The sequence below is a fragment of the Cibotium barometz genome, chromosome 29, assembly GCF_041138505.1.
Source record: "Cibotium barometz isolate CiBa-2024 chromosome 29, ASM4113850v1, whole genome shotgun sequence".
Lineage (NCBI taxonomy): Eukaryota > Viridiplantae > Streptophyta > Polypodiopsida > Cyatheales > Cibotiaceae > Cibotium > Cibotium barometz.
In genome coordinates, this window is record NC_141074.1 from 38712336 (window position 1) to 38726902 (window position 14567).

The following is a 14567-nucleotide window of genomic DNA, read 5'->3' on the forward strand; positions in this document are numbered from 1 at the left end:
ATGGTTCTCTCTAATGACATTGACTTACTGCACCCTCCAGTAGAGGTGGGGAAAAAAACACAAATTGAAACCTCTTGTGCGGTCTCCAAATTCCTTCTTCATGGATGGGAAATGTCAGGATGTTTCAGCCTCACCACGGTGTTTAGTAACTCCCAGAGTGTTGTGCTATGTGGAAGCCATTCTACCGTCTTATGCCAGCCAACTGGAGGGTGTCGTGCTCGACTTATTGAGGGCAGTTCATTTAGAAAGAATCACATTGTCAAGCTGAGTCCTTTGACTAGCCTCTTGGATTTGTACTCTGGGCAAACCTTCCTGCCACCCCCACCACACCATTCCCCCCCTTTAAAAAAAAACACAAATATGATAATAATAGTTATTAAAAAAAAACAAACCAAATGGTTGCCCCCCCTCTTACTTCACCCCTCATCGACCATGCCTTTTCCCCCCACCCCACAGACCAACCCCCCCCACCATGCCTTTTCCCCCCCACCCCACAGACCAACCCCCCCTCTCTCACCTTACTCGTCTCATCAACTTACTTGACTCCCTCCCCCTCTCTCACTGCCCTCACTTCCCTTCGTGTGCGATCATCGTCCCCCTCCCGTCACTCCCCATTGGCACTCTCTCTCGCAACCACCTCTCACCTTTGCATTATGCTGCCTCACATGGGCAAATCCTAGGTACTTTTGTTGCTGTTTTGGAGAAGGGTGTGTCGTTGAATGCAATGAATCATCGTAGACATATGCCTCTCATGCTTGCTTATAAAAATGGAAGGGTATTTTGCATTGAGCGGTTTGTGGCATGGGGAGCTGATATCCTCGTGTTTGATGCTCCCAATGGGAGGACATGCCTCCATTATGCAGTAAAGAGTGGCCACTTTGATTGTGTCCAACAAGTTTTGGATGTTGTCTAGATGCCCATAGTGGCAGGAACATGTGGAGCTACACCTCTACACTTGGTAGCCCGGTCCAGCCATTCTACAGTAGTTTGCTTGCTTTTAAGTAAGGCATCTCTCATGTGTGCAATGCCTACAAGATCTAGTGGAAGCGGCTGTGGTTTTGGAAGCACATCATTGCATTTTGCAGCACATAGAGGATCATCTAAATGTGTTAAAGAGCTCTTGGCATGGGTTGCAGCAGCGAAACTCTCAAGGGCACACCCCTTCGTCATCGCTCTGCAATACCATAACATAGCATGTACATGTGTAGCTTTCCCCTTTGGCTGTAGAGCCCTTGGTATGGCCATCTTCGTGGCAATTTATGAGCAGTATTGGCCCCCCTGAAGCATACGTTCTCTTGGAGGCTACCGTGGCACATGCTACTGATGCTTGGGAGCATCAAACCTTTTTTGTTAATGAAAAGAGGATCTCTTATATACTGGCCATGGCCAGATCTCATTTTGTATCTTGTATGCCTAGACTTCGTGCCAGAAGTTTTGCCCAGACAAAGTGGCCAGTGATGATTATTGTTTAGATTGGTTTTGTGCTTTTGTTGAGGTAGCCTTCTATCGGATGCTTTGCCCGGGGGATGATAGTTGTAATATAGTTAGTGATAGCTTGTTGGATGAAGTGCCTAGGAGCTCTCAGAAATAGCTTGCTAGATGAAGTGCCCAGGAGCTCCATGTTCAATCATTTTTTTCTACAGCTTGCTGGATGAAGTTGCCCAGGAGCCTAGTTGATTCATTTTTATTTATTTTGTATCTCTCTAGAAGATTTTCCTGGAAGGATCGTTGTATGAGGTATGCCTGGCAGTCTCCTTTCCGGATGTTTTGCTCGAAGGCTCACCTGTGTTTTCTTGGCATTCACCGGGACGAGGGTGAGTTGAGTAGTAGTGGGGGACCTATGGACGGGAAGCCGGTTCCTCCACACCCCATCGACTAGCGTCACTGCCGGTGCCCTCCGATGACTCTGACCACCGTCACCGCTGGTGTGCTCCGACCACTCCGACCGTCAGTGCCATCCGACTACTTCGACCACTCCGACTACTCAACCTGTGGACGGGAATCCAAGTCCTCCACACTCCACCAAGAGTTTCTACCATCACCTCCAACATCTCTGACCATCGTCACCACCAGTGCCCTCCAATCGCCAATGCTCTTTGACCCCTCTAACCGCTGGTCTCCTTCGACATCTCATACGTGCATGGCCAACTTCGATGGCACTCATGGAGGCAACACCCCTCTCCCTTTCCCAAGGCAGGGAGAGATCCTCTTCGAGATCCTAAGCACCATCTTTCTTTCCCCTCTCCCTTTCCCAAGGCAGGGAGAGATCCTCTTGAGCACCACCCGAGGAGAAGGACACCCAAGGAGGAGTTAAGGGGAGCACTCTCTCGCGGCAGCATACAGACAGTCTAGGACACACTCTCACAGAAGAGGACACTCTCTCATGTATCACCTTGAGTTTTTCCACAGTCCTTCTACTATCAGAGAGCAAAGTCTCCCTTGTATCACTCTTTTTGGTATTGTGATAGTAGTGGTGCGCTCTGTTTGGTGTTTTGTCTATCTCTTTGTGTGAGCGAGGTGAGTGAGGTGTGTGTGGTGTGAGTGAGAGGCCTATATGTTGAGATATCGAGCTCATCTAGTGAGGTGTGTGTGGTGTGAGTGAGAGGCCTATATGTTGAGATATCGAGCTCATCTAGTGAGGCGCTGGGGGATAGGCCCCACACTTACACCACTGGCATGGTTAGTGAGATCATGGGTGATATGCAGCCAGTGGGATGACAGGCTATGTGACAGCCATTCTAGAGACTGGCATAGTTATAACGCCAGCTCATTTAGTTGGGTTTACACTATAGAGAACCCGAGTATGTATTGGTTGAGTACCTTTCATATTAAGTGTACTCTTATCTTTGTATATGGTGTGTTGAGTGTTGTGAAGAAGAAGAAGAAGATTTTCAGCCTCTCACCTTGTGTGTTCTCTTTTAGGGTTTTGTGAGTGTGTGTGTGCTTGCAAGAGCTCAAGCTCTCTTCTCCCCTGCATCTTTTCATGGTATCAAAGCCTGGTTCATGCTAAGGGCTGAGCTGCAAGCAAGAGAAGCACAAGAAGCGGTACGAGGATAAGAGCTTCAACTACTCTTCCCTATTTGTGTTGGCGATGACTACACCCTTGTCAGGAGCTCTACGAGAGGAACCGGCAAACGATCTCTGATTGAGGAGCTTTCTTCGCGAGAGTAAAGCTATAGGGCAACTATTCTGTCCTATCGGACAAAATTATCCTATCGAATAAAATTTTCTAGGTCGAAAATGCGTTTCGGGCGCGTTACAACCTTCGTTTTTCAGAAAGCAGGCAATTTCGAGCACTGCGGGTAAGTCATCAATTCTCTGCAGAACTCTGTTTTAAGAACTGCAGGAAGACAGATTGGTTGTGCAGACACTGTGTGTGCTGCAAGGAGGTCAACAGTTGCCATTGGGTGTATGTATGCACATTGAGGTCATTGTTTGTGATGTTTGAGTGTATTACAGTACCGCTGTGCAGAAAATATAGCAGTTTGTGCAAGACAAACGAGAGTGCTGTTTCTGGTAAATTTGTGTGTCTAGCAAGATGTCAAATGATGGCATAAACCAAATTGTCGCTCATTGAGAAGCTTGATAAGAACAACTTCCATTCTTGGAGGTTCATGTTGACAAATTTCCTAATGGGAAAGGGTTGCTGGGACTATATAGAAGGTGAGCATGAAGAGGTACCGGAGATACCAGAGATCAATCTGACTACTGCAAGAGTTCAAGGATTGGAACCAAGGAGCCAGAAAAGTTATGTATTGGCTCTCAATCAGTATACAAGACACTATGATTGGGCACATATAGGATGCCAAGTCCCTCAAGGAGGCGTGGGACACCTTGGTAAAGCTCTATGAAACAAATACCAAGGCACGAAAGATACAGTTGAAGAATGAACTTCATACTGTGAAAAAAAAGAGCATGTCTATGAATGACTATGCATTGAAGATCAAGGGTATTGTGGAATCCCTTGCATCTATTGGCATTTTAGTAGATGATGATAATAAGGTGGAAGTCTGTCTATGTGGTCTCGGGCCACAATATAAGGCCTTCAAGACGTCTATTCAGACTTGGGAAAACATTCCCAATTTCACAGATTTGGTGTCTATGTTGATTATAGAAGAGAAGAGCTTGGGTGAAGACCAACAGTCTTCACAAAACAAAAATAGTTCAGAGCAACAGGCCTTCTACACAAGTTCAGCAAGAGGACAAGGTAGAGGAGGCCGTGGACGTGGCCAAGGAGGTGGCCGAACAGGTAATCAGAATTATGGCCAACAGCAACAACAACAACAGTCCCAAAATTCACAACAACAACAACAACAACAACAACGCAGGTGGAAGAGGCCAATTCAGAGGCAGGGGGAGTCAAAGAGGTCGTGGAAATTAGCAAAGGCAGTATAATGATACATGTGGATGATTTGATTGCGGGTAAGCCTGGACATGTGCAAGCAGCTTGTTATATAAGAAGCAAGCTGACATGCAAAATGGAAAATTGCAGTAAAATAACTATGCATCCTCGAGCAAAAACAGTGAGGATAATGAAAGGTTGTTTGTTATGCAGCATGTCGTTAATGCCATGTCTGAAAATGTTAAAGTAGCACATAAAGATGATGTATGGTACGTTGATTCAGGTGCTTCGAACCACATGACAAGTCATGGGGAGTGGTTCAAGGAGATGAAAAACCTTGAAAGACCAGGTTTTGTGGAAACAGGGGATGACACTGCTCATCCAATTGCCCAAGATGTGCCATTGTCTATGCAGGATGGCAAAGTGAAGTACCTTGCAGATGTACTTCATGTTCCGAACATAACAAAGAATCTGGTTTCAGTTGGCTAGATGATTGAGCAGGGTTTGTAGGTTCGGTTTAACCCTGATGGTTGTTATGTTGAAGACTTTAAAGACAAGTGCAGGTTGGTTGCAAAAGGCAACAGAGTGGGCAGAATGTTTACATTGGATGTAAACATGCCTGAAGTGAGTACTGCGATGTTTGCAAATAGTTCAGGAATTGTTGCAGACACAGACATTTGGCATAAAAGAATTGGACATATGAATGTGTAGAGAATGAAGTCTATGCAGACTAAAGGAATTGTGATAGGGCTGCCAAAGTTTAAAGTTGAAGGTATGCAGAAAATATGTGAAGCATGCCAATTTGGAAGCAAACAAAGCATGTATTTTTTTCTCCCCTGCATCTTTTCACTATAGAAAGCCAGATCTAGCAATTATCCTTAAGTCTGAAGGAAGCAGAAAGCAGGGCTACTCACTTAATCTATTGTTGGAAAGCTACTGGAAAGCTACTCGACTTAATCTGTTGTTGGAAAGCTACTCGACTAATCTGGTCCACCCGTCCGCGTAAGGATGGTGCCATCGGGGCATTCCATCCTCCCACTTTCCACCCTACTCACGTATCAATTTTATTTTCTAATTAATTCTACCACACTGTTTTGACATAAATAAACATGTTCCTTAATTAAGGCCCTTTTCACAAGGTTTGTTAAAACAGCCCTTTGCCATAGTACAATAATGCCAAAGATAAGATTTATTAAAAACATTTATACATGAATCAATCCCATACAAGCCAAACCGGCTCTCTTATTCTTTCCTTTATATTGCCGATGATCTAGAATTCGGCCTTCCAGCCTCTACATGCTGGGGAAAACACTCCGGGACCATACACCTCATCGTCGGCCGAAGTAGCACTTCATACGTGGGGCAGGGTCCCTCACTCGGGGCCTTGCCCATGGATATCCAGACAAGAGACTAATCCCTCGGTTCAACCCGAAAAAACTTCCCTGTTCGGAAAGCACGGGCGATTCCTCTAGGATAAATTTTACTCTAACGTAGTCAAAAGACTTACCGAACTGAATTGATCTGACCAAACCTGTAAGTCCCATAGTCAGATCAAGGAAAAGATTGCACTTGGATCATAGAGACCAACGCTTTTTTCCTCATTGAGAGGCACAGCTATTGATTCTTTTCCATAGAATAATTTTTATTCGGGATTCACTTCATCTACCGTACCATAACAGAATTGAGTCTCATTTTAGGGATCCATCAGTCCATCCTAACCCCATCTAGTCCCCAGTGGGTTAGCCAACCACTGTAGTGATGGGATCCAATTAAGAATTTGGTTAGGTTTTGTCCCGGGTACCAGGAAAAAGAGTTCCCAGGCCCCCTAGCCGGATATTCATGCAAACTTAAAATTAGTCACACCACTTACACACCCAATATGAAATTACCTTTTTCACAAAATCAACTGTCTTTAAAATAATCATTTAATGAAACCATAGTGTCACTTATCATAATCCTCCAAAATATCCGGTTGAATCCTAATTTCCTATTTTTCCTTCATCGATGTACTTATGGCATCATTGGCAACCAGAACGCTCACCACCTGTCCACTCAAGGAACTTTTCGATAGTTCCTAGATCATAGTAACCACCAATATATTCACATATCAAAATGGAATATCCGTTGAAGATCAGCAAGATCAAGCAACAGATCCATATAAAAGAGCCATGGACTCGTCTGTTGAGCACCAGCAAGGTCAATCAACCAGATCCATGCCCGAATTCAGAAAACAACTCTTACTCCTTGTTCCAATATCTTCCTCAACGCACGCGTGGGTATTGTCGTCGACCTAGAGCCCGAGCACCGTATGGTCAGCACCCTCTAGGATCCTTTGCACGTGACCTAGCGCTTCACTCATAGGCCGCTTCCTTGGTCCCTCATCCATCGTATCGAAAGCTCACCATTTTAATCGAACAACCGAGGCTGGTCAAGACCTCGACCGACCTTGCTACACGAGTTGCTACGCGAGTTGCTACGCGAGACGTCCTCCATTGACTCTCCGATTAGTTAAAAAAGAAGAGATATTTAGAGGAAATGATGCATTTTTGACACCTCAGTGTGGGCAATGCCCCTCATCAAGGAGGCACCTATTTCACATGTGTGGATGAGTTTTAAACTCAAAAATAATGAGATATTTTCATCTCTCCTCTCTCCTGTTTCAACTAGATCCAAAAAGTGAGCTAAACTGACCCAAAAATGGTAAAAAATCGACCAAACTGATGTGGAAAATTCTAGAATCAGTTTGCTTGGTTAGAGGCTCATTTTTTCCTATAAATATAGAAGCCTCTCCCTTTGTAAAAGGTTAATAGTGTTTATGCACTGCTACTCTACTCCTCCGAGAGTCAAATACATTGAATTTAATTGATAATTTAATTGTTTTTGACTAAATCCTCTCCAAAAGAGCTGGTGGCCACTTTTGTTGTTGCAAACAAGAGTAGAACCCTCAATCCCTCAAGCCAAAGGAAAGCTTACAAGTTTCATGTAAGTTTAATTGTGAATTTTAAATCTATGGTTTTCTTAAATTTTATGCCTTGATGGAAAGGCCACCCCTTTCTCTTCTTTACAATTCAGCCCTTCTTAATCCTAGAAAGTTCAATTAAAAGATTGATTAAACTCTTTTCATTATTTACTCTCTTGATTTTTGAAAATGGAAGGCTTTGTGAACTTGAAGATGACGAGGAAGCTTGATGACATTTTGATGAATGAGACTTATGAATGCCTCATGTGGTTGGCCACCGCTTCAAAATCAAGAGTAGGATTAGCAACAAGCCCTCACAAGATTACTTAGGTGATTAGAGCAAAGTGGAGAGGATTAGAGCAAGAAAAAGCATAATTATGAAGCTTTTATGCAAGCTTCCATGGAAAAAACCAATAGCCGCCTGGTCTTTTGCATCCCACGCACGTTTTACGCCTCCATTGCAGCTCAAAATCAAGTTGTAGACCCGTGAGGCTTAGGGCTTCAAAAGCCCTAAGCTAATGTGGCTTAGGATGTACCACAGCAGGCGTATGCGCGTACAACCTCCAGCTCTGCAGAGAAAGTGTCATCATCTTCCTGCATAATCTTCGATTCTAGCTCTTACTGAGATCTTTAATCTCAGCAAGAAAAACATTCATGTCATCATCTTCCTGCATAATCTTCGATTCTAGCTCTTTACGCAGGTAAGAGATTTTTACCTCGTTATTACGACCTGCATACAAACCAGCTAGAATATCCCAAGCTTGTTTTGCTGTTTTAGCTGAACGAATATGTGGAGTGATGTTACGTTTGACAAAAAGTGCAATCAAGGCATGAGCCTGCGCATCTTTACCATCCTAACGAGCTTGTTCAGTAGTGGGTAAAACAATAGCAATAGTAGAGCTGCTAGAACCTGCAACATCCTCAACAGATCCTACATCCACAGAACTTGGACGTACATCCATACCCTGCACAATGTTCCACACTCCTTTTGCAACCAAAACATGCTGCATCATGTATGCCCAAAGTGGGTAGTTGCTATCTCCATCCAATTTGTCATCAGTAGAGCAGACAACATGCGAAATACATCATTGCTGTTATCAGCCATGGCCACTGACTGAAACTAATGCAAAAGCTACTTATAATGAAGCAAAGACTCAAGAGAAAACAACTCGTGCTATGTAGCATGGTCCACAATAGAATACGTATGCTTGTTTTGCAAAAAATTACACTGTCAAAATTTCTGCACAAAATGACGAAAACACGTGTACAGAACTTGTAATGCATAAATGGAGACCGAAACGACCTCAGATGCAATTTCTCAGAACGCAAAGCCCTACGGGTAAATCTGCAGAGTATAGGGACCTGCAAGCGCTCGTGAAAGCTCACCTCAATCGGAGAACGTGAGTTGGAGGGTGCTAGCGGTGTAGCCCTGGGAGCCGATGCCTGCTCTGATACCAATTGTTGGAATTAGGGTTGCAGGAAAGCACACAAAGCTTGGAGAAGAAGAAGCAAGAATGCACACAACACACAGTGTATTAGATTGTGTCGATGTACAAAGATAAGTTAGCCCTAGAATAATGGGCGTATATACAAGCCGGGGGAAAAAACCTCCTAAAGAGGGAAAAAGTGCCTCGGTGGTTCTAAGTGTGTTCACACACATCACTGCCTATATAAATGGCAACATGGTGCTGGCTTTGGTGGGACCTTGACATCAAAGGCCTTGGAGAAATCCTTCGCCATCTACACCTTTTAATCAAACCGAGGCTGGTTAAGACCTCGGCTGACCTTGCTACGCGAGACATCCTCCATTGACTCTCCGTCAGCTGTTGCAACTTTATCAGCTAGGTCTCCACGACCTTAATCACAAGACGGTCAAAATATTTTCCCAGCATTCTTGACATAAAACAGTCATTCAAAAATAGACCATAAATACACTTTCTATAACGAACTCTCGTCTTTCCACAATAATCAACATTACTTAATCCACATTCATTTCATATAAATTTCCATTCTCATTCAATCGCATCATTTTCCATCTCATCACTTCTTTCCTCAAATACCCTCAGATCTCATCCACTCGCATCATTTAGCCATATCCACATCTCATCACATCATATTCATTCACATCTCATCCATTCATATTTACCCGATTCGCAATTCATCACATCTCGATTCACATGACATCACATCCATTCTCATCCCATATCATTCATTCACATCTCGATTCACATGACATCTCATCCATTCACATCCCATATCATTCATTCACATCCCGATTCACATGACATCACATCCATTCACATCTCATATCATTCATTCACATCCCGATTCACGTGACATCACATCCATTCACATCCCATATCATTCATTCACATCATCCCGATTCACATGACATCACATCCATTCACATCTCATATCGTTCATTCACATCCCGATTAACATGACATCACATCCATTCACATCTATCCATTTTACATCACATCACCTCCATACATTCACATCCATTGTTTAGGCTAGACCTTAGGAGGAATTACTTTTATCATATGTATGAATCCTTAGTCTATTTTGGGGACTTTTCATTATCTTAGAAGTTAAAAAGTCGTTTGGCTCTTGAAAAGGGAGAAGGCTTTTCAGTTATGGACGTTCTTGATACTAGGCAGATTTTCGGTGTAGCTATGGGGGATTTCTGAATGCAAGATGCAGTTTGTCAGTCTATCTGTCTTATTCCTGTTTCCTGTACTTTGCATATTCAGTGTCTTGAGTGTAGATACAATGTAGTAGTGATCTGAGAGGGGAATGTGTGTGTTTTGAAACTGAAGTTCTATGTGTGTGAGGATTTTCTTGGTCTGACAAGAGTAGGAGTCATCTAAAATGACAGTTCCTGTGTGACAATTTCCTGTGCAAAAAACTGCTTGGCTATGAGCAAAAGTAAACACTGGCGATTCACGGTGGTTTCAACCACAATGGTTGATAGAGCCTACAATAGGAGCATGCAAAGCAAGTGCTGTAGATTCAGGCAGATTCAGGTGCTGTTTTGAAATCAGATTCAGGAGGCGAAATCAGATTCAGGTGCTATTTTGAAATCAGATTCAGGATGCCAAATCAGATTCAGGAGGCGAAATCAGATTTAGGAGGCAAAATCTGATTCAGACATAATCAGGCTGAGCAAAAGATTGAAGAAGAATCAGATTTAGGAGGCAAAATCTGATTCAGACATAATCAGGCTCTGCAGAAGATTGAAGAAGAATTAGTTTGTCTATTTTTAAGAAAGGGTGTAATTCGAATGATGGTGCTTATGAAGGGTGTTCAAGGTTGAGTATGCTTTCTTCTGTAAGGGGGATGAGTGCCAACAAGAAGATGCCAAGCAATAGTTATGGTGGCGATTACAATGGTAGTTATGGTTCTTGGAAGTCAGATGCTGAATGGTAATACATTCTAGGGAGTTCACAATAGCCTTCATATTCTTATTTTGTAAGATCAGTAGTAGTAAGGCGGCAAGGTTCATTTCAAGGATGATCATGGCAGATTTTGACAATGCAGTTTGACAACACAATTTGACAGTTTTTTTGATTTGCAGAGACTGGATCTGCTTTGCAGCCAGAAGGTAACTTTTATGTGGTAATTTTTTCAAGGAGAAATCATAATATTATCAATTTAAAATATTTCAATCAATTTTAAGCAGCCAATTAAATGAACTTTGTGGATCTCGGTACATCATCCGTGGCTCTCCGTTTAGCAAATTTAATGGGTCTCAGATTGGTGTGGTGCATCTTTCTTGAGGACTGAAAATGATTGTTGTATTTTAATTATGTGAGTGTGTCATGGGGGGTAAGAAGAAGAAGAAAAAATGTGAGGTTTGCATGAGTCGGAAGCATGAGGTAGATGATTGTCCATGTGCAATGGATGAGTGCTCAAATAAAGATGCATGTAGGAAATGGTGTATGGTTGACCTATGCACAAAGTTTCATAAAATCATCCATAAAGTGCATAAAGCATCATCTTGGGAGGAAATGGAAACTACATTTGAAAGGCTGGCGGATTTTGAGGATGACTTAGAGAGTGCATATGAATGGTTAGCTGATCACAAAGGAGACAAGCGAAAGTCATGTTCCAGTAGGAAAAGCATTGGGAAGTTACAAAAAGCATGTGAGAAGTTGAGGGATGCACATGAGGATGAATTCAATGGGGAATTGAGTGATGATGATGACAGATGGGTTGGCATGGACATTGAAATCCATCAAGTAGGGATACCAAAGATGGAGGAGAAGGAGGTGCAAAAGGAGGTTGGCCAAGAGAGCCTAGAAGAGCCCCTAGATACCCCTAACCTACCACTAGAGTATGCTCATGGAGTGGAAGAGGAAGATTCATTGCTCAACATTAGGTTACATATGTCACTTGCATCTGAGGAATGTTGTGAGGAGAAGCAGATCATACATAGCAATGATGTTGTTCATGTCATTCAAAGCGCAATTGAAGAGGCGGATACCAAGATGAATGAAGAGGAGGATGTGATTCAGTTGTTTTTAGGTTCCATGGATGATGTGTGTGGAATTACAGAGATAAAGAATCAAATCAGGAGGAATTCTCTGAAATCAGATTTGCTGAAGAGGAATTTTTGGCAAATATGTCAGTTCAAGAAGAATTTCCACCAGAAAGATCCGCACAGGAGGATTTGAAGCCAAAAGATATTGCAGAATTGATATTTGAACCCTATAAACAGATTTTGCAATCAAAAAACCAGTGGGAGGAATTTCCAGCAAGCAAGTGTATTTCAGAGGAATATGGCGGAACAAGAGCAAAATCCGTTCTTGTACATCAAAGCATGGTTGTTGCTGGTAATTGTTATGGTCACATTTCAGGTGCTGCAGGAATACCAGAGGAGTTTCCAAATGCTAATTTTGATAGTTGGTGGATTCAAGTGGATTTTTCGACTGATATAAGTGATATTGCGGATGATCAAGGAAATCACAATTTTGACTCTGAATGTTTTGAAGGACATATTTTGATGTCACAAGTTGATATTCAGCAAGGAGATGTTTCAGTTGCAAAGAATTTGAACAAGTGGATTGGTTGACACATTTGGGGGATCAGCATATGATGCCTAAAATGCGGGCTGATGAAATTTTAAGCTTAAGTTTGATGGATGTGCATTCTAAAATGGATGTGGGAAAAGTTGTTCTCAATTCAAATATATTTTTGTTGAATGATGTGTGCTTTCAAGTTGATGACAGAATGGAGGTGAATTTGTGCAAAATGGGTTGTCAGATGTGGATGACAAATTCTAAAATACAGATGATGGCAGATTGTCAAAATTTAGATATTCATGTGTTGCAGATTTTGGAGTTGCTGATTGGGCAATGAAGAATGCATTATAGGATGCATAGTGATCAGTTTTTATGGTTTGTGGATCAGATCACATCTAAATAGGTTTAAAGGATTATATGTGGATTATTTTCCTGATTTTTATGGAATTTTCATATTTCAGAGCAAACTTGGTTTGTATACATCTCAGTAGGTTTCTTGCATATTGGTGTCACACCAAATAAACCTACACAAGTTGATTGAGACTGATTTTGATCGCTGGAGGATTCAAACGGAATGTCAAAATCTTATGAGGGAAGTTGCAAAAGTTATAAGGGTTAAAATTTTGGTTTTGAAGTATCTGAATCTCTGATGTTGATGAGAAATGTTCTGTCTAACTTTCAAAATGTTTTCATTGTGAAGAAAGTTGGTGATCAGTTTGACTATTTGGCAGATTTGGGTTTAGATTTATTTGACAAAGGTAGTTTTGATAGCATTCAACTTGGAGGATGTCAAGTGCAGATATTTGATGAATGTGAAGCAGGTTTTACAAATTTGATTATGTCAAAACAGGTGTGGAGGATTAGATCAGATTCAAGGTAGAATTATGATGCAAAATTTTTAAGTATTCTGGAAGTGTTATCTAATTTGACAGTCAGGTTTCTTTCATTCTGTTTGACAAGGGAGTATGGTCCAATTTTCAAAATGTGGAGGAAGCATGTTTTCAATGTCAAGGTAGGAAGTCATATCAGCAGTCGGCAGTGCAGCAAATTAGTCAAAAATCAGCAGTGGAGCATTATGTTTCAAATGGAAAGTCAGCGGATATGCAAAATTTCAAAGAGGAGGATGTTCTGATGGCGTTTATGCTTATCTTTGCAAGATTCTTTGCCTGTCTAGATTATGGATCAAGGGATTGTGGGTCCGATGTTAGCCTTTGGCTCAAGCCACCGAGTTGTGCCAGCTGTTTAGGCTAGACCCTAGGAGGAATTACTTTTATCATATGTATGAATCCTTAGTCTATTTTGGAGACTTTTCATATCCTAGAAGTTAAAAAGTCGTTTGGCTCTTGAAAAGGGAGAAGGATTTTCAGTTATGGATGTTCTTGATACTAGGCGGATTTTCTGTGTAGCTATGGGGGATTTCTGAATGCAAGATGCAGTTTGTGAGTCTATCTGTCTTATTCCTGTTTCTTGTACTTTGCATATTCAGTGTCTTGAGTGTAGATACAATGTAGTAGTGATCTAAGAGGAATGTGTGTGTTTTGAAACTGAAGTTTTGTGTGTGTGAGGATTTTCTTGGTCTGACAAGAGTAGGAGTCATCTAAAATGACAGTTCCTGTGTGACAATTTCCTGTGCAAAAAATTGCTTGGCTGTGAGCAAAAGTAAACATCCATCACATCACATTCAATTCATATCCATCACATTCAATTCATATCCATCATATTAAATTCATATCCATCACATCACATTCAATTCATATCCATCACATTCACATCCACATATATTCTTTCACATACACATCTATATCCGTTCTTTCACATACATCCACATCCATTCTTTCACATACTCACTCATATCCCATATCATTCATTTACATTCTGATTCATATGACATCACATCTCATCCATTCATTCACATTTATCTGATTCACGTCATATCTCATCACATCTATCCACATCACATTCTCATCACTTCTCTTCATATCACATCCATCCATCCATTCATTCACATCTATCTGATTCTCATCACATCTATTCTCATCACATTTGTTTAAACATAGAATTTAAGAGAATTTCTAATTTTTGATATAAAGATTCTTTACGCATCTATTTATGCATAAAATCAACTTCAGTGGGAATAACACTTTTTACAAAATCCTTTTATGCATAAATTCAATTTTAAGGAAAATAACACGTTAAAAAAAATAAATCCTTTATGCATCTTTCTATGCATAAAATCAATTTT

At 41.5% G+C, this 14567-nt stretch overlaps 1 protein-coding gene and 1 pseudogene across 1 annotated transcript; both read left to right on the forward strand.

The window, feature by feature from the left end:
- Positions 1 to 10909, forward strand: LOC147622147 (small ribosomal subunit protein eS27w pseudogene; annotated as a pseudogene).
- Positions 10910 to 11311: 402 nt separating this feature from the next.
- LOC147622148 (uncharacterized) lies at positions 11312 to 12375 on the forward strand. Its single transcript, XM_086823555.1, has 2 exons — positions 11312 to 11820; positions 11859 to 12375. Exons 1-2 carry the CDS (start codon positions 11312 to 11314, stop codon positions 12373 to 12375), a joined length of 1026 nt encoding a protein of 341 aa, XP_086679681.1.
- Positions 12376 to 14567: the final 2192 nt, after the last annotated feature.

What these genes read in the sequence shown, in the direction of transcription:
- LOC147622148 (XM_086823555.1), top strand. Translation starts at nt 11,312, where the DNA reads ATGGAAACTACATTTGAAAGGCTGGCGGATTTTGAGGATGACTTAGAG. An exon ending in GAGGAGGATGTGATTCAGTT is followed by an intron (nt 11,821 to 11,858) that starts GTTTTTAGGTTC and finishes GTGGAATTACAG; the next exon opens with AGATAAAGAATCAAATCAGG.